The sequence below is a fragment of the Trichechus manatus genome, unplaced genomic scaffold (assembly GCF_000243295.1).
Source record: "Trichechus manatus latirostris isolate Lorelei unplaced genomic scaffold, TriManLat1.0 scaffold00033, whole genome shotgun sequence".
NCBI lineage: Eukaryota > Metazoa > Chordata > Mammalia > Sirenia > Trichechidae > Trichechus > Trichechus manatus.
The window spans coordinates 9,772,475-9,794,161 of NW_004443969.1; the positions used below are offsets into that span (position 1 = coordinate 9,772,475).

At 37.4% G+C, this 21,687-nt stretch overlaps 1 protein-coding gene across 2 annotated transcripts in view; it reads left to right on the forward strand.

Annotated features, from left to right (window-relative positions):
- R3HDM1 (R3H domain containing 1) overlaps positions 1-21,687 on the forward strand; it is a 111,070-nt gene that overhangs the window by 82,679 nt on the left and 6,704 nt on the right. For both annotated transcript variants that reach the window (XM_023730201.1, XM_023730202.1), the window contains 3 exons: positions 13,083-13,186; positions 15,304-15,473; positions 20,720-20,864. In XM_023730201.1, the coding sequence (XP_023585969.1) occupies positions 13,083-13,186; positions 15,304-15,473; positions 20,720-20,864 (419 nt within the window). The remainder of the gene's footprint in view (positions 1-13,082; positions 13,187-15,303; positions 15,474-20,719; positions 20,865-21,687) is intronic.

Genomic DNA, 21,687 nt, shown 5'->3' on the forward strand with positions numbered 1-21,687 from the left:
CATTAAGTCTGGTCTTTTTACTAGAATTTGAGTTCTGCAGCCCACTTTTCTCCTGCTCCATCAGGGACTCACTGTTGTGTTCCCTGTCAGGCAGTCATTGGTGATAGCTGGGCACCATCTAGTTCTGGTCTCAGGCTGATGAAGTCTCTAGTTTATGTGGCCGTTTCCATCTCTTGGCTGATACTTTCCTTGTGTCTTTGGTGTTCTTCATTCTCCTTTGCTCCAGGTGGGTTGGGACCGATTGATGCATCTTAGATGGCCGTTTGCTGGCTTTTAAGACTCCAGAGGCCACTCACCAAAATGGAATGCTGAACATTTTTTTAATAAACTTTGTTATGCCAGCTGACCTAGATGTCCTCTGAAACCATGGTCCCCAGACCCCCGCCAGGAAAGATTTCTTAATTAGGACATGAAAAGTGACCATAAGGAAAAAATGATCAGTTGAACTATACTGAAATTAAGAACTTCTGTTAATAAAAATACGCCTTTAAGAGCAAGCCACAAAGTGTGAGAATATATTCGCAATATATGAAACTATCGAATTCTGATATCCAGAGTATAAAGAATGCCTACAAATTAATAAGGGAGGAAAAGGCAAATGATGTAACCACTTCACAAATGATGATATCCAAATGGTTAATGTGTTGTTAGATGCTGTCAAGTCGATTCTGAACCATAGCCACCCTGTGTACAACAGAATGAAATATTGCCTGGTCCTGCCCCATCCTCACAATCGTTGCTGTGTTTGAGCCCATTGTTGCAGCCACTATGTCAGTCTGTCTTGTTGAGGGTCTTCCTCTTTTTCACTGACCCTCTACTTTATGAAGCATAATGTCCTACAGGAACTGATACCTCCTTTTAACATGTCCAAAGTACATAAGACGAAGTCTCACCATCCTTCCTTCTGAGGGACACTCTGGCTATACTTCTTCCAAGACATTTGTTCGTTCTTTTGGCCATTCATGGTATATTCAGTATTCTTCACCGACACCACAATTCAGATGCCTTATGTCCAGCTTTATTCATTGTCCAGCTTTCACATGCATGCGAGGCGACTGAAATACCATGGCCTGGGCCAGGCGCACCTTAATCCTCAAAGTGACATCTTTGCTTTTTAACACTTCAAAGAAGTCTTTTGCAGCAGATTTGTCCAGTGCGATATGTCATTTGAATTCTTGACTGCTGCTTCCATGGGCGTTGATTGTGGACTCAAGTAAAATGAAATCCTTGACAACTTCAATCTTTTCTCTGTTTATCATGATGTTGCTTATTGGTTCAGTTGTGAGGATTTTTATTTTCTTTATGTTGAGGTGCAATCCATACTGAAGGCTGTAGTCTTGGATCTTCATCAGTAAGTGCTTCAAGTCCTCTTTGCTTTCAGCAAGCAAGGTTGTGTCATCTGCATATCACAGGTTGTTAATGAGTCTTCCTCCAGTTCTGATGCCCCTTTCTTCTTCATACAGTCCAGCTTCTAGGATTATTTGCTCAGCATACAGATTGAATAAGTATGGGGAAAGGATACAACCCTGATGCATACCTTTCCTAATTTTAAAACAAAACAGTTACTTTTGATGATAAAAGAAGTGGAATCTCATTTACTCCTAAAAGAAATATATATTGGTGCAACCATTTTGAAAGATAGTAAAGTAGTATGTTATGATGAAGATGTGTGTGTCCTCGGTATTAGCAGTTTTGCTACTAGATTTATACCTTAGAACAAAGGTCAACAAACTGTGGTCTGCATGCCTAATGTGACCCACAAGCCAAGAATGACTTTTACATTTTTAAAGGGTTATTTAAAAATCAAAAAGAATATGTAGCAGAGACCATACATGTTCCACAAAGCCTAAAATATTTACTGACTGGCCCAATACAGACAAAGTTTGCCAGCCCCAGCCTTTAAAAATACCTCTACAGATGTGTATCAGACATGTTCATGAATGCTTATAGCAGTAGTATTTAACTAAATATTGAAAACAATCTAAGTAGAATGGAATAGAATGAATAAATATATTATGGTGTATTTATTCAGCACACTACTGTACAGCAAAGACAATAAACTCCAGCCACATTTGGTAGAGTCTCACAAATAAAATGTTGAGTGAAAAGAAGCAAGTCATAAGATAATCCATGCAGTATGATACCATTTATTTACGATAAAAAACAGGCAAGATTTAACCATGTTGTTTTGGGATACATACGTAGGTGATAAAACTATAAGAAGAAAAAAAGCAAATAATTGCTCATCACAGAAGTCTGGTAGGAGAGGGTTGTGATCAGTTAGAGCCCAAAAAGGTAATAGTCATTTCGAAGAAGACTTAAGTATGGGGAAAGATACTAGGAGAAAAGAACTAAGAGAAAGGGAGGAGAGGAATTAGAGACAATGAATAGAAACAACTGGAGATAAAGGTCGAGAGACACCATACTTTTTTTCGATGAAGGAAGGAACTGTGTGTTCGTATGCTGATGGGCAAAAATCAGTAGAAAGAGAAGATTTGCCAATATAGAGACAGGGAAGAATTTTAAGGTCCTCAAATGGAATGAGTTCTAACATACAAATGGTCGGGGGAGAGCCTTAGATAAGAGCACAGAGGATTCATACATGGTGAATGGAAAAAAAGCAGAGTGTAAGGGTTCAGCTATTGGTAATTGGATAGGTGTCATGAGGCGTTCATGAAAATTCCCTTCTGGTTGCTTCTCTTTTCTCAGTGAGATAGGATTAAAGAAGATAGGAAGTGTATTATCCAAGAGTAGGTAAATATTTCAGTTTTTTTAAATGTAAATTCTAGTCCGATTACATTAAAACAAAAATCAATAAGAAAGCAGCAAAACATGGGGAATGGTGACAAATATGCCTAATAAAGCTTATTATGTAAAACATTTTTATCACTTCTGTATATTCTGGAATAATGACAGCAGGAAGATCCTACAAATACATAATTTATGTAGATAAATAGTTTACGTATAGTAAGTTATCACATGTGAAAATGTTAGATCTCACTAACAGTCCAAAAAATGAAAATAAGACAACTTTAACAAAAATCAGAAGGATAAAACACATAGTCAGTACTGTGTGAAAATGCAAACATTTAAACATTGCTGGTTGCTAGACATATCAAGCCCATTTTTCTGTAAACCAGTCTGACAATATTTAACAAACACCAAAGCTGCTATACATTTATATTCATTAATTCTACTTCTAGAAATTTGCCATGAAGATAATTCAACCCCAGAATTAAAACGACTACCAAACAAGTTTTAATAGTACTGTTATTAATAGAAGGTTTGAAACAATCCAACAAAAAAAGATCCAAGAGAAATAAGGATTAATCTTTTAATAGTTTAAACTTTCTTTTCCTTTTTTTCTTTTTTCTGCTAGGCTGATTCAGTTTGGTTTAAATTATAGTGAGGTTTGCTTAGTTGAAATACTGTGACTCAGACATTGGGACCAGTCAGTTTCAAAGTGTCTAGTCTATATTAACTGCTCCATTATCTTTATTTCAGAAGACTAAATGTGATTCTCTGGCTACTACAGTCCCCAAATAGATTGTATTAATTACTTAGAGCATTTTCAGCACATATCTATTAACTAATGTTTTTTAAATTCAGGAAGCTTGCTTAACTACTACTGATAATAAGACATCAGATAATTTTAAAAGGCAGAAACCCAAATCATTTCTTAGCACACCTTGCCAACTGTTCATAAATTTCCAAAGACATCCTCTTCAATAGCCGCTAAAAGCTGTAGTAGATGGGCTTGCTTTTTAAATGAATTAATCATTACCTTAGAAGAATAAACTGGTTCCTGTTTTTCCACCTAAATAGTATAAATAATAATTTGAAATAGCAGCCATGAAATATTTGCAAAGCCATAAAAAAAAGAGAAGCATGATGGCAATAATATTTTTATGTAGAATTTCCCATACAATTAGTTTTCCTAAGTCATCGACTTCTTTGGTAGATAACTTTATATAGTAGGATATACTGGTGAATGCCTTTCATCTATGCACTATTTTTGTCCATACTGCCATTTCCTTATTTATCTTGACCATAGTAAAATCTTAATTCCCTTGCTTGGGGGCTCCATTTTAACATCTGTAAGCTTTCTCAAACTGGGTCTGCACAGGACCAAGCAGAAATCAGAAGTCCAGCCTGAAAACCCCTTTTTCAAAAAAAGTAAGCATTTTGAACATGTAAGGCTAGTGGTGGAGACATTTTTTAGTTTGAATTAGAGGAGGACATCTTCAACAAGAGGAAGGTGACTTTTAATATCTTTAAAGTTTTACCAAATCCTGCTTCTGGATTTCTCATGAAACATGGACCGTATAAGAACCAGAGAACTCTGTACCATCCGTCTTGCCCACAGTGACCAGTTAGAAAAATGATCAGTTAGGGAAGGGGGGCCCTCAATTAGCCTGAAATCAGGAATGTCATGAGCTACTAGAATTTTCTCTACATTAATGTGCTCTGTGGTAATATTGAAGTTCCTATAATAATGAATTTGATGGTGCTCAAAAAAACACCCATTGCCGTCGAGTCAGTTCCGACTCATAGCGACCCTATAGGACAGAGTAGAACTGCCCCATAGGGTTTCCAAGGAGCGACTGGTAGATTCGAACTGCCAACCTTTTGGTTGGCGGCCGAGCTGTTAACCACTGTGCCACTAGGGCTCCTAGATGGTACTAGGTAGTACCATATAAGATGTAGTACTATATAGCATATAGTTCTATGTGTTTTAATGAAATACATCTTAGAAGGTACAATGAAGGCATGAGAAATAAGCTTTTTTAATATAAATTTGACAGTTTAATGTGTCATAACCATAGCATTCCCCATCATAATGTCTGCAGTAGTTTCAGAATTGCTAAGGCCCTGGATGTTTCCCTTCAGTGTGTAATCATTGAAGAAATCATGAACCGTATTGGCCCTTTTGCAGGCATTTGAATCTGTTTTACCAAGCAAATTGTAGCAAATACCCATTCTTTTACAGTAGAGAATGATTGTTGTTTTATTATGGTTAATGGTTATTCCTAAAATTAGACTGGGTAATAACAGTCTTTTAATAGATGAAATTTTGATTCAAAAATGTAAAATGATACTGTTCTGGCATCCTCGCTTTTTAAGTTATATTTAAAAGATTTGATAAACTTTTAGATGAGCGATGTGCATGTCCTTCAGCTGTATCACGCAGGAAGATAAGCCTTGTCCTCAGTGCCAGTGACAACTTTATGATACCATTCTAGAAACAGACTTAAGAAGTAGCTAAATTGTTGCCAAAAAGAGCAGCTTAGGATCAGCTGTTTTTAGTAAAATTCTTGTTTGGCAGATGTTTCCCAATACTTAAATGAACTGCTAAAGTGATACATCTCACAAGTGTACTAACGATAGCTTGCTCATCCTGATGGGCCAGTCAGGATATGGCCCTTCTCAAAATCAGTCATTCTCCCAAAAGCATCAGAGAGTTTTTGTGGTTGGTTGTTCTTGATAATACCTGCCATTACGGTTTCTCAAGCCAAAGCTATCTTTTCCATGAAGCATGTAGTGTCAACTCTTGCATCTCATGCAAGTACCTGTTTAAAACTTCAAACCCCATTTTTAAGGAAAATATAAGCCTTACCTATAGGTACTTCTGCATCTTACCTATGTAGTAAATTGGAAATAATCCTCTTTGGACAAGATTACGAGCCCTAAGTTGCTTAGTAAAATGTGAACTGTCTCTCTTACCTGGTATTGACACTGAAGTCCTCTATAATTAACTAATAACCAAAAAACCAAATCAGTTGTCATCGAGTCAGTTGCAGTTCATGGCACGCATGTGGTTTAGAGTAGGACTGCACTCCATAGGGCTTTCAATGGCTGTGATCTTTGAAGGAGATTGACAGGACTTTCTTCTGAGGTGCCTCTGGGTAGATTTAAACCACCAGCCTTTCAGTTAGCAGCTGAGCACTTAACTGATTGTGCCACCCAGGGACTCCTTATAATTAACTACATGCTTTAAATTCATCATAGAATACAATTATGATATGTGTGTCTGTAATCCAACACCTGCTAGAGGTTTAAATGCTAGCTTCTGTTATCATCCTGGCAGAGTTGCATAATCCTCTGAGCTCACAATTTTGTCTTAGCTGCCAGGAAATGCAAAGCTAGATTCGGTGCTCCATAAGCAATAATATTATCCCAGTGTCCCTGCTGCAGTCTTTTTTTTTTTTTTTTTTTTCCTTTTTTTGGCTTTTTAAAATATTTTCTCTATTTTTTAGTTATATTTAGTTTTGTAAAATATTTCACATTTGGGAATAGGTAAGCTATAAGTGAACCTTTCTATGAATATAAGTATTTAACCAAAAAGCCTGGACAAATTGGCCCTTCGTGTTTAAGGGAAAACAAAACATTGTACAATAAAAGTTTTATTTGACATTTAATATCATTAACTGAGAGTATGGTTTGGTCAAATTCTGATTAGTTGAGAATTCATTTATATTGTCACTCATCACAAAATGTATACGGCGGAAATCACCTTGACTTGCAGAAAGTTTATGAGGCAGAAAGCTAGTACTTTCTTTCATAGACAGCAAGCCTGGCTGAGTCTGACCCTCAAGAGAATGAAAGGTTTATATTGCAGAATATCAGTAAAACCATCTCCAGCCGGCCGTATTCAAACATCTGCTGAAGATTTCTGAAGCAGATTCATATCGTTAGTTGAAATTAAATCCGTGATACAACATTTTAAAGCCAAACTTTTCTGTCAGTTTTCATAGGGCCTTTTTATTGTGGTAAAATATATGTAGCATAAAATTTGCCATGTTAGCCATTTTTTAAGTATACAATTCAGTGACAGTAATTACATTTACATTGTTGAGCAGCTATCACCATTATTTCTAAAACTTTTCAGTACCTCAGACAGGAACTTGTTAGCCTCTAAGCAGCGATTCCCCCATTCTCTCCTCCCAGCGCCCCCAACCCCCAACCCCCAGCCCCTGGTAACCACTGATCTATTTTTGCCTCCATGCATTTTCCTGTTCTGGGTATTTCAGGTAAGCGGGATCATACAATACGTATTTATCCTTTTCTTGGAGGTTTTTATAAGGTTGCAAAATGTATGTGTGCCTTTTTTAGAAAATACCAAAAAAAGTGTAAATAACCAGTGATCAGCCATATTCCCACTGTTGACATGTTAATATTTTTCTCTCAGTCTTTTTTCTCTTCATATATAGTTTTAACAATAGTTGAGCTCTTACTGTATATATTTTGTTCATTTGGCATAAGAAGTTACTTTTTCATGACATTAAAAATTTCTTCATAAATATAACTTTTAGAGATTCTATTTTTTGAGCATGCAATAATTTATTTAGCCTAATGCAGAACATTTTGTTTATGTACACTTTTTTATTTTGTTCCTTACAGAAGAATTAATATGACTGTTTTTAAAGTCTTGGTACATATTGACAAAAACTTCAGTTTACAGTTCTAGTGGGTGCTGACTCTTTTTCACTGTTTTACATTTCATAAATCTCATTTTAGTTTGTCTCTTTGCATTTAACTATTTGTATTATAACTTGTCTGGCCAAGTCTTTTATTCTAGAGCTCTTTAATCAAGGTTTGAAGATGGTAATTTACTGTTTTAAAAACTAATTTCATAAATATTATTACTTTTAAACCTCAGAGTCACCTTATAAGTTTGGTAAGACAGGTATTAATCACATGTTCATTGATAAGAGAGCTGAGATTTAAATACCGTGCTCAGAATCATACAGCAAATAAAAAGTAGAGTTTGGGCTCCAATCTGTGCTGCCTCTGGCATCCAAATCCATAGTACTTTCCACTAGGTTAAGTATAAAATGACAAAAGCTATCAAAATAGGGCTAAAATGTTGATGTACATTGAGTCTGCTCACTCCCGGCAATGCTATTGATGAGAACATTACTCTTAAGATCCTGGTGAAGAACCAGATGGTATCCAGTGGAAAACCAGCACTGTGGGTTTAAAGAACCTGCCATGTTTGCCATCTAGGAGCTCAACTAAGTCCAGGTATTGATCATCGATATGTCATCTCCAATCTCCAATCAAAAGGAGGGAACATTTAGGACATAATATTGGAGTTATTATTTCCTGTCCTTGAGCATAGAGAATGTGACCCAGCTGCAGCTGGTCTCACAAGGACACGTCAGCTGGGACCTGAGGTTTAAAGACAATAGCTAAGGGTAATCTTGGAAAATACCTTTTAGTGAACCTTTCACATAAACCAGTCAAACAGAACACAAAAGACTGTCCACTCTTATCTTTTTCTGTTAGCATTTAGTGAGTAGAAAATTTGGTGGACCAGTGAAGACCCTCCTGACTGTTGTTACTGAAAACTGTACCAATAATTGTCAAGAAAGGCAATTCAAAATGTAGGATCACAGTTTCTAGCCAGTCTGTGAAGAGGTGAAGCTTTCAATGGTTTTGCCCATTTTGTGATGTTAATATATACTGATGACTCTGTAACATTCCTTGGACTCGGGCAGACATGGCTGTGGCAGCATGCTTGTCCATTTTCCCATTCTTGCCTATTCTGTAATATTTCTCTGGACTTGGACAGACATGGCTTTAGCAGCATGCTTGTCCGTTTTCCCACTTTTGCTTTCTCTGTAATATTCTTTGGACTCGGGCAGACATGACTGTGGCAGCATGCTTGTCCGTTTTCCCACTTGTCTATTCTGTAATTTCCTTGGATTCAGGCAGACATTAGCTCTGGCAGCATGCTTATCCGCTTCCCACTTTTGCCCTTTTTAATATATGCCAAATAAAACTTTCTTTTTGCTTTACTTAAAAAAAAAAAAAGCCATCAAAATAGATAGCAATGTAACATCACTCAAATTTGCAAGAATATCTAGTGAGTATATCATGCTTGGTAAAATAGAGGGTAGGCGAAAAAGAGGAAGACCCTCAACAAGATGGATCGACACAGTGACTACGACAGCGGACTCAAACATAGCAATGATTGTGAGGATGGCGCAGGACCGGGTGGCATTTCATTCTGTCGTACATAGCGTCACTAAGAGTCGGAACCAACTCAACAACGCCTAACAGCCGCAACGTATCTTAATGCCAAGCATTAATTTCCGTTCGTACTATGGTCTGTCAAACGAGTATCATGGTCTAATCAAAATGGCATCAGTACCATCCCTTAAAAGTCCAATTCTGAACATTCATAAATGATCATATTACATACAAAAATTCTTCACACTTTGGCACACTACAGTAGGCTTCTGATTTTTAAAATATGTATATGATGTTTTGTCATGTTTTCCATCATGGCTTTTATGTTCCAAAACACAGTAAAAATGAGGAAATAAGTGACTGGAGGGAAAGGATATTTTCCTTTGAATTATAGAATCTTATAGGAATAAGGTAAACATTATAGAAAACCCAGAAAAAGAAACTTGTTGGACAGCTTTTAATGTCATTTGTCAATCTCCGGTGATACTGTAGAGAGGCATTTCTTAGCAACTTGACTGGCTGTACCATACGCTTAGAAGAGGCAGCTCCTAAAAAGTTTGACCAAACACTTGGTATAAGTGGCGAGACTAATTTTTGATGCAGTGGCCTCTAATACCTTTGAAAGTTGTTTTTTAAGTCAGGACTTTTCAGGAAGTATGGGACGAAATGGGTTAGTGTGTATGTTGTTTTATTTTCCTGTTCAAGGATAGAATGTGAACTTCTTCAAGGACCAGCCTGATTTTTTTACTTTAAAAAGTCGCCTTCTTTCTATTTCTGTTCTTCCAAAGAAGAATTTTTTGAAGTTAGTACAAAGTTGTCTTTTTGTTTCTATTATACAAATATTCGCGTCTTTAAAATGAGAGTGGTATTTAAAGACTGATGCTTATACTTTCCTTTTTTCTAGCGTGTTCTAGTTCTGCCTTTGTAGCAGGCAAATTAGGTGATAATTGAACATAGAATGTTTAAAAGATTTAAGAAGATGACTCATTGCCCAGTCTGTGTCCCTTGAAGTGTCTGTATGTCTCTTGAGGGAGAACTAGTAGAGACCTAGAACTTAGTTTTATAATTCTGAAACTTGATTTTTATTCATTTACTTAAGGGGTAGTCTAATGCTAGAAAACGGATTTATAATAATTAAAACTAAAGCCCACTACAAACAAGATCAGTGTAAGGGACTCTGCATGGCCCACAGAGGCTTTTACACCAGTTAGAACAGAGCCTTAAAAAAAAACTACCATTTGATAGAAGGAGCCCTGGTGGCACAATGGTTAAGTGTGCCGCTACTAACTGAAAGGTTGGTGATTCAAGCCCACCCAGTGGCTCTGAGGGAGAAAGACCTGGCAGTCTGCTCATGTAAAGATTACAGCCAAGAAAATCCTATAGGGTAGTTCTACTCTGTCACACGGGTTGCTCTGAGTCAAAAATTAACTCAACGACACCTAACAAAAACAACCTTTTGGTGGAGAGCTTTGTGTTCTCCTCAGTAGCAACACATTTGCAAACCATCTCTTAAGCTGTATTCCACAGGTATCCAGTACTCACATAATGTATTCCGATGATAATTAACATTAGTTTCAGAAAGTACTATTTTCACATTTTGCCATACATTCCTTTCTTCTTCCCTTTTAATGAACCACGCTGTGTTACTGCCACTGAAAAAAACAGTACTAATTTTATTAATTGGTCAATTGTCCACCTGGATTGATAGTGTTTTAACTTTGTATTATCAACAGAAGTATACAGAACCCCATGTACCCATCACTTAGCATCAGTAATGACTGATTTGTTTTCATCTAAATTTCTACGTCTTCCCCCTTCCATATTATTTTGAAAATAAATTCCATTTACCATACTTCCATTCATGCGTATACCTACCCCTCACTTATCAACTATCTCATTATCTGACATTTCACATTTACGACAACAGTAAAAAATCTGTTCAAGTATTTTGCACGTTAACAACGGATGTCTGGCAGTAAAGAATGCCGACGTGTGCGGCGAAGGTTAACACTGGCTGTGATGATTAAGGCTGTGTATCAGCTTGGCTGGACCATGATTTTCAGTGGATTGGCAGTTATGTAATGATGTAATTTGGCAGTTATGTAATGATGTAGTCATCCTCCATTTTTGTGACCTGATGTTGTCATCCTCCATTTACGCGTACCGCCGATTTTTGCATAACAACCTGATCTTTGGAACCTACCCATGTTGGTAAGTGAGGAGTGGGTGTATTTCAGTATAGGTATCTCTAAAAGGTCTTTTTAAAAACCCACATAACCATAATACTATTTCATATCTAAAAATATTTTACAATAAAAAATAATTAAATTTAAAAAATAAAAATATTTGACAATAATTCCTTACTTTCATCAAATTTCCAGTTAGTATTTTCAGCTATTCTGCAAATACTGTGTATATTTTTGCACATTTGTCTTGTAGAGTTTTGCATATTCTGGATTTTACTGATTGCATCATCATGGTGTCTTTAAATATGACCCCCTGTATTTGCTATAATTTGGTAGTTGGATCTAAAGTAGTATTTTTAATGCAATTGCATGAGATGCCAAGTACAAAAAATTGTTCAAGCTAGATTAAGAAATACTGCTTTTTAAAGAGAGCTTGTTAAAATGGAGAAAAAAGACTAATAATAGGGTTTTATATATAAATTAAGGAGCCCTGGTGACACAGTGGTTAAAGCGCTTAGCTGTTAACTGAAAGGTTTGCAGTTCGAACCCAGCTGCTCTGTAGGAGAAAGATGTAGCAATCTGATCCCATAATGATTACAGCCTTGGAAACCCTATGGGGCAGTTCTACTCTGTGCTATAGGGTCGCTATGTGTCTTAGTCATCTATTGCTGCTCTCACAGAAATACCACAAGTGGATGGCTTTTAAAAAAGAGAAGTTTATTCTCTCACAGTCTAGTAGGCTGCAAGTCCAAATTCAAGGCATCAGCTCCAGGGGAAGGCTTTCTGTCTCTGTCAGCTCTAGAGGAAGGTCCTTGTCGTCAATCTTCCCTTGGTCTGAGAGCATCTCAGCGCAGGAACCTCAAGGTCCAAAGGACGCACTCTGCTCCTGGCACTGCTTTCTTGGTGGTATGAGGTTCCCATGTGTCTCTGCTCGCTTTTCTCTCTTATATCTCAAAAGAGATTGGCATAAGACACTATCTTGTAGACCTCATCACTATAACTGCCACTAATCCATCTTATTACGTCATGGTGATAGAGTTTACAACACATAAGGAGATCACATCACATTACAGAGTGGTACACAGTCATACAATACTGGGAATCATGACCCAGCCAAGTTGACGAATATTTTTCGGGGACACAATTCAATCCATGACACTACGAGTTGGAATCAACTTGACGGCAACAGGGTTGGTTTTTGGTTTTGGTATATATGAATTAGGGCTTGTGGTTATTTGAGAATTCTCAGAAATTCTCTGATTTTCAACTATTATCACTCTGATTTTCAACTATTATCCTGAAAGAATTTACTAAAGAGAAAACTTTAAAGATATATTATGACAAACCCTATATTAGAGTTTCAAAAACTGTTTAAAAATATAGCAATAGCAGAATGGTTTTACACTAACAGCTGTTTATTTTTGTCAGTATTTGTATTAAAATTTGTCAGAATCGTGTGGTTTTCTTTATTCTTAGATAGTACATTTTCTAAGAAATAAAGTATTTTTTCTAGATCTCATCGTTATGAAACTGCATGTTCCCTTTTCTAAAATATAAGTCAATGAGATACAAGTAAATTATTTTATAAAGTTAGTGAGCTATTCTTTTTTTCTTTCTAAAATAATTATTAGAACAATACAAAAGCCATACTTAAGTTGTTAAATTGCAACAGTGATGGAATTAGGGTTTGGCTTTTCCTGGTTATAGAAAAATCAATGCTATTGCCTAAATATATAGTGATTTTTATGCAATAAAGTAATTATATTTCATAGAGGAAAGAGTTAAATTAGATTTCACTTTTCCTGCTAACTACCTTGAAAGACAATTTTATTTAAATAACATTGTTAGACTGTTTGGAGAATCTCTGTATCATCTTCTTTTCATTGTGCTGTATTTTTTGTGTTTGATTTTTCCCCATAGCTCATCAGTAGGTTACTTGCAACATCCAGGATCAGAACAAGTACAGTTCCCTCGAACTACTTCACCATGCACTTCCCAACAGCTTCAAAGCCACCAGTGCACAGGTATGAGTAGATCATTGGGGGGGACAAAAAGATAATGGTTTGTCCATTTGAGAAATAGCTAAATTAAGTTCCTTAGGCATTTCTAGAAAACAAATTCTCGACTTGTTACATGCCAATATATGCTATGGATATTTAGGGTGCTGTGCTAAATCAGGGTTACCATATTCAGTCCCCATCTTCCTCGGCTACTACTAATACTACCACACTACCATCCTGACCGTCCTCCATTGGGCTGTCCCTCCTCTCCTGCCTAATAAATGTTGATACTCTGATGTCCTGTCCTAGGTACTCCTCTCATTACTCTTTAAGTTCTCCCTGGGTGATCCAACCACCCTCAAGGCTTCAACTACTGCTTTTTTGCCAACACCTTCCAAATCTTATTTTTGAAAGAAGACTATATAGCCAGATGCCCATTGGACATCCATACCCTGATGTGTGTCAAAGACACATCAGGACTCAGTATCCTCACAGCCACCCACCCCCCACCGCCACCCCACTTCTTCCTCTTGCATCCCTTACCTCACCTTCTACCTAGAGACTAAGGCAAAAATTCCAAAGTCATAATTAACTGCCTCTGCCCTCCCCTCTCACGTTCATGTAGTCACCATTTCCTCAAACCTGAATCCTTCTTTTTCCACACATTGTTGCTGCTGTTGATCAGTTCTTTTCATGTCTTACTTGCAGTTATCTCTTATGTTCTTTGCTTGTCTCATGTTTCCCCCATCCCTGACTTTCCTCCAACACACGCAGAGTTTCAAAAATTATTGTCCTGAAACAGAAATCTCATTAATGTCATTCCTCTGAATAAAAATTTGGACAGATGCCCCTAGCAAGCAAGCCTCCTATTCATAGTTATATTCTCAAGTCATACAGAACTTTGTTTCTAGAATACACGGTGCTTTTTCATACCAAAGATACCTTTGTACCTGATGTTCGCTCTGCCTGGCGTGCCTGTCCACCATCCTTTTCTGTTGGCCAAAATTCTGTTCATCCTTAATTGGCTCAAAAATCACCTCTTCTGCAAAGGTTTCCCCAGTCCTAAAGACAGAGTTTGTTACTTTTATCTCTGCTTCCACAGTGCCTCATATAAACCTTTATCGTAACACCACATTTTATGGTAATGATTTGTTGACAATAAATAGACTCCCAGAAAACAGATAATCAGTAAAAGATGATGAATAAATGACTAATAGTGGCTGCATCCAGCATGGGCTGCTGGGACAGAGGAGAACTTTTAGATGCCCCTAAGTCGTCAACCCTTCAGTGGTTTATCTAGCCAGTCAGGTTGATTGTATTTCTAGAGAGGTGGAAACTACCATTATGGTTACTGCGAACTCTCGGCCTGGAGGGAAGGCACGGGACCCTGCCTTAACAGACGGGGTTGGTGGCAAGTAAGGTACATGCCTGACCACTAGTAGTGCTGGAGCACTAGTACACAAGAGAAATGAATCACTAAATAGTCCATTTATCTCCACCTGACAGTTAGCATAGTGCTTTTACACATACATACCTGATCCTCACAACACTGAGGCCTTCCTGGCCTCATTTTTCAGATGACAAAGCAGAGAGTAAAAGAGGTTGTATAATTTTCCCAGAGTCATAAGACGTTTCAGGGTACTAACATTGTGCTCTCTGATGCCCATGTCCCAAATATTTTCCACTGCACAAAATTGATTCACTAATTCATTCTCTGTAAAGATGACCTTATACTGTCAGTATTTGTTTAGAGTATTAATTTTTCCAAGATTTTTTCTTTGTGTATTTATAATAGCGCCTGTTTTAAAATTAATTTCTTTTAAAACATTAAACACCTTTGTCAATCATATCTCAGCTGTGCTCCTGTCTACTAGGTCCTGCAGGAGGAAACTGGCTTTTCCTGAGTAACTCTAGGCCTGTTATTTTTAGGACACTAGAGATGTTTATGAGTATGGAGTCAATTTTAATGCCTTTGTTAAACATACATAGCACGAAGCATGGGGGCTTAAATCTGGCTTACATATCTAATAGTAAAATTTTGTTCAGAAATGTAAAATTATTGCCATTATCCTCGTGTTCAAAGATACAGGCTTATTTGCTAAAACACCCTGATTGCAAAGTGGCCTAATTCTGTTTCTCAGCTGTGCCGCCTCCGCCACCTGTTGGAGGAATGGTGATGATGCAGCTCAATGTACCAAACAATCCACAGCCTCGTGCCCACTCACCCCCGTGGAAACAAAACAAATATTACTGTGATCACCAGAGAGGACCAAAGTGTGTGGAATTTAGCAATGTGGACAACATTGTCCAGGTAAGATGCATCTTTTGCTCATTATCATTTTGAAACTTGACAACAGTTTAGCTGGCTGCTAACCGAATGGTTGGTGGTTTGAACCCACCAGCTACTCCCTGGGAAAAAGACCTGGCAATCTGCTGCTGTAAAGATTACAGCCTAGAAAAGCCTATGGGGCTGTTCTACTCTGTCATACTGGATCACTATGAGTCAGAATCAGCTTGACAGCACACTACTACAACAATAAGATTGAAGTATAAGGCTCAACCACCACCCGTCAGCTTGTACTGTGACGGCTTGCTTGTTGCTATGATGCTGGAAGCTATGCCACCGGTATTTCAAATACCAGCAGGGTCACCCATGGGGGACAGGTTTTAGTGGAGCTTCCAGGCTAAGAAAGACTAGGAAGAAAAGCCTGGCAACCTACTTCTAAAACTTAGCCCATGAAAACCTTGAAGATCACAACTGAACATTGTTCCATATAGTGCTGGAAGATGAGTCCTCTAGGCTGGAAAGCACTCAAAATATACAGTGGCTGCAGCACTGGACTGCAGCATGCCAGTGGTTGTGCAGATGAAGCAGGACCAGGCAACATTTTGTTCTGTTGTACGTGAGGTGATTATGAGTCAGAGCCAACTGGACAGTAACTAACAACAAGGCTCGACAGTGAACTTGAAATCTTCTCAAGTAGATGAGCAAAGAAATTTTGGACATTCTCTATATCCAGACAATTTTTTTTCAATACTTAAGTATCAGTTCTCAACTTCTACATACTTAAAATGTTCTTAACTTAAAAAATTAGAAGTTAAACTATATCTAAAATTAAAAGAATCAAGCGTTTATCCTACCTTTCCCGTATGAACTTTAGTGGAACCAGATCGTTGATGAGGGAACATTCTTCATCATAGAAGAAATCCAACTAATAAATGCAGGTGCAGTGGTAGAATTAGAAACATCGCCATTTTGTAGCCCTACTGAAATAATGGATCAAGGGAAAGATCATAGACAGATGTTAAAAACATTAGGTAAGAGGTTTATGGGGGACTTTAAAATGAATAACAATGCTTGAACCCACTGATCAATTTCATATCACTAAAAGTGAGGCCTCCAAACATTTGCCTCCTAATGTGGTGTAGAAGGAAGTACATCACCTATGATGTGCTGTAGTCAGAAAATTGATGCTGAACCGAATCAGGCCTCTAAGCCGAGCTGCTGATTCACAGGAAATATAGAAAGAAAAGAAAAAAAAGTTATATGGGATATGTACTAAAGAAATTAACCCCGTTTCTTTAACAAATAAATGGCATTTTGAAATTAGAAGACTCAAGAGATACAATAGTCAGATGCAATGTATGGATCTTGTTTGAATATTGAATGGTCAAAAGATTTTGAGCAAAAAAGATATTTAAATATGTTAGTTTCATTAGTATGATAATGGCATTGTAGTTATGTTAAAAATAGTTCTTATATGTTAGAAGTATTTATATACTGAAATATTTACAAGAGAAATGGTACAATATTTGAGATTTGCTTTGAGTACTTCAGGAAAAACAAACCAGGGGGATGGGGAATTGCAGTTGAAGCTGGATGATCGGTGCATGGAAGTTTGTTATACTCTTGGCTTTACACATATGTATGCTTGAAGTTTTACAGAATTGAAAGGTTTTTAAAACGTTTTTTAAAAGATAGAGAAAAGGTATTTTCAATACATATGAAAAAGTTATAGCAGAATAAAAGGGGCAAAGGTCATTTATAGGTAGTTAACAAACTATAAATGACCAATGGTCATTAAACAGATGAAAATATAAAAAATATTTTTATCAATATAATTGGGAAAATTTAGGAAGACTAATAATTTACATGTTGGCGCAATATCCAGTTGTATGTTGTCTTGTACATTCTTGCTGTGCATTGGTAGTGTAAGTTGGTACACCTCTTTTTGGAATGCAATTTGATAACATTTTTCAAAATGTAGAAGGTTCATAGCTTTTGATCCACAAATCCACTTCTACAAATTTATCTAGTAAGAATTATAGAACAAGTTCACTTCACCAAAGAAGACATTCAAATGGCCAACAGACACATGAGGAAATGCTCGCGATCACTAGCCACTAGAGAAATGCAAATTAAAACCACAATGAGTTACCATCTCACCCCGGCACTACTGGCATGAATCAAAAACACTGGAAATAACAAATGTTGGAGGGGCTGTGGGGAGATGGGAACTCTTATGCACTGCTGGTGGGAATGCAAAATGATACAACCATTTTGGAAAATGATATGGCACTTCCTCAGAAAGCTAGAAATAGACATACCATTCGATCCAGCAACCCCACTCCTAGGAATATATCCTAGAGAAGTAAGAGTCGTCACTCGAATAGACATATGCACACCTATGTTCATGGCAGCATTGTTCACAATAGCAAAACGATGGAAACAACCTAGATGCCCATCAACAGATGAATGGATAAACAAACTACGATACATACACACAATGGAGTACTATGCAACGAGAAAGAACAACGATGAATCTGTGAAGCATCTCATAACATGGATGAAACTGGAGGACATTATGCTGAGTGAAATAAGTCAATCACAAAAGGACAAATATTGTATGAGACCTCTATTGTAAAAACCCATGAAAAAGTTCACACATAAAATGTAACAATCTTTGTTGGTTACCAGGGATGGGAGGGGTGGGGGGGAAATACTAAATAGGCAATAGATAAGTGGTATCTTTGGTGAAGGGGGAGACAGTACACAATACAGGGGAAACCAGCACACCTGTACAAGGAAAGATCATGGAAGCTCCATAGACACATCCAAACTCCCTGAGGGACTGAATTGCTGGGTGGAGGGCTCTGGGGACCATGGTCTCGGGGAACATCTAGCTCAACTGGCATAACACAGTTTATAAAGACAATGTTCTACATTCTACCTTGGTGAGTAGCATCTGGGGTCTTAAAAGCCTGTGGGCAGCCATCTGGGATACTCCACTGCTCTCGTCCCTTTGGGAGCAGGGGAGAGTGAGAACAGGATACAAGGAAAAGATTAGTCCGAAGGACTAATGGACCACAGCTACCAAGGCCTCCACCAGACTGAATCCAGTACAGCTAGATGGTGCCTGGCTACCACCACTGACTGCTCTGACCAGGATCACAACCGAGGGTTCTGGACAAAGCTGGGGAAGGGTGTAGAACAAAATTCTAACTCACATAAAAAGAAGAACAGATTTACTGGCCTAAAGGAGACTGGAGAAACCCCGAGAGTATGGCCCCCAGACACCCTTTTAGCTCAGTGGTGAAGTCATCTCCGAGGTTCACGGTTCAGCCTGGGAGTGGACAGCCCCATAAAACCAAATGGGACTAATGAGGTACAGCAGTCCAGGGACAAGGGCCAGAAGGCAGAAGGGGACAAGGAAGCTGGTGATAGGGAACCCAAGGTTGAGTAAGGATAGTGTTGATGTGTTGTGAGGTTGTTAACCTTTGTCATAGGGCAACATGTGTACTAACTGTTAAATGAGAAACTATTTTGTTCTGTAAGCCTTCATCTAAAGCGAGAATAGCACAACTGGACGAGCATAATCAATGTCACTGAACTGTGCATGTAGCAATTTTTGAAATGGTGTATCTTTGGCTATGTATATTTTCACCAAAACAAAAGGGTCAAGAAGGGAGAGGGTTGACATGTTGTGGGATTGTTAACCGATGTCATAAAACAAGATGTGTACTACTGTTTCATGAGAAACTATTTGGTCTGTAAGCCTTCACCTGAAGTACAATTTAAAAAAAAAAAGAATTATGGAACAAGTATACAAAAATATGTGTAGTAGGTTATTTCTTTTTTCCCTTTTGTAACATTGACAAATTGGAAACAGTCTTGACATTCATCAGCAGGTATAAAGAATAAGCTCCACCTACTACTAGAAGGTAGTTTCTAAGTACCTGTCTCCACTAAAAGAAACCAGACTCCTAGAAGAAATGACAGCGCTGGTGTTGGGTGGGGAAACATCTTGCTGTGCCCTAAGTAAGGGCGTGCTGGAAGAATGATGGGACATGTCAAGGGATACAGGATTAGGCTTGAAGACTTAAGGCATCAAAATAATGATAAAAAAAATGAGTGGTAACCCATAGAATAAAACCAGAATCCATGAGACAATATTGATATAAATAAATAATTAAATAAATGGGGTAGAAGGCAAAGGGGACTAATAAATGTAGGAGGAATGATGGAATTAGGAAATTACCGCCAGGAAACCACTAGGCAAGAAGCATCACTGAGTGCTAACATAGTGTGAAAATGTGATGAGCGGGATATTTTCATAAAGTATTTTCCCACAAGATACTTATAACCATAATGTAAAAAATAATAACTTTAGAGAAACCTGGTAGACACCATTTTAACCAAACGACTGACAGAAACATCACCAGTGCTTGGAGGAAGATGGACATCATGCTCTTCTGGATAGGATGCATTGAGAAGGACACCACGTCACTTTTCTTGTTCCTCCCCAAAATGTATCACAGGAACTTATTTGTGATATGGAGATAGCAGACAAACCCAAACTGAGGGATATTCCACAAAATAACAATTGGCAAAATCTGAATAAAATCTGTAGATTAAATAATATTGTTAATCTCCTGATTTTGATCATTTTATTGTGGTTATGTAAGAAATTGTCCCTTTTTTTTTTTTAGGTAATAGGCACTAAATATTTTGGTATAAAGGGATGGCATATGTGCAGCTCTCTGTCAAACAGTTCAGAAAAAAATAATCATGTGTCTATGTCTGTATCTATCGAGGGGGCAGGGGAGAAAGCAGTTATAATAAAATGTTAACATTTGGGAATTCTGGAAATTCTTTGTACTATTTTGCAACTATTCTCTAAGACTGAAGTTGTTTAAATATAAAATTTAAAACAACATTTAACATGAAAAAAAGAAGGAGGTAAGTGTATGTATTTTCTCATGGAATAGTATCTACAGTATTATTGTTAAATACAAAAGCAAGTTAAAAAAAATAGGGTGTATAGTCCCCATTTTTTTAAATGTATGTATAAATGCATATGCATAGAAACAATGTTTTACCAGAATTTATCTTTGGGAGTTGGAGATGATATAGTTCATATATTTCTATAATGCTTGAATTTCTTTATAATAAGTATACATTTGCCATCAGGAAAAATAAAGTTTTTATTCAAAAGGAAATTTTCTGAAAGTCTGCCTAAAATGCTGACTCGTTTTCTTGATGTATTATAATTGCAGCACAGCCCTCAACTCAGTAGCCCCATTATTTCACCAGCTCAGTCGCCAGCACCAGCTCAGCTGTCCACTCTGAAAGCTGTACGTCCCTCTGGACAACCACTTTCCATCATGCCCCAGTTTTCTAGACCTTTTGTCCCTGGGCAAGGTAAGTGTGCATGAAACTAGTCACAGCCTCAAGGAGTTTGAAGACATTCATTCCCAATCACTTTGTGCTACTACCTGTCAGTTTTCTATCAGGACTGCATTTTCACCTCTAGTAAGCATATGTATATTCATTACCACACACTCTTTCAGCCTTCATATTTCATCACTAAGACTCTAATTTCATTTGTGAAACTGGTATAATTTTTACTTGTACTTTCTTGGTAAACAGTAGAAACAGCTGGACTATAAGCAAGCTTTTTTTGGAGATAAGATCCACAGCTGAGATGGAAAATCTGATTTTCACTGGGAAAATGATCTGAAATTTGCTGAGTCATTCAGTAATTACCTATATAATGGAATTAAAATGGCTTTAACTTATTCTTAGAATCTGTTCTCTATAAAAGTCTATTCTGACTCATAGTGACCTTATAGGACACAGCAGAACTGCCCCCATAGAGTTTCCAAGGAGTGGCTGGTAGAGTCAAACTGCCGACACTTTGGTCAGCATCCAAGCTCTTAACCACTGTGCCACCAGGGCTCCATTCCTTATAGTAATACATAATATTCTATATTTGTCCTATATTTCTCATTTCTATATTAGAACAACATGTATCAAGAGTTTATTCAGAAATGAAATGTGGGACATTACAACAGACCCAACTGAAATAAAAAGGATTATAACAGAATATTATGAAAAACTATACTCAACAAATTTGAAAACCTAGAGGGAATGGATAAATTTCTAGAAACATACGGCCTACCCAAACTACAACAAAGTGATGTTGAAAATCTGAACAGACCCATAACAAGAGAAGAGATTGAAA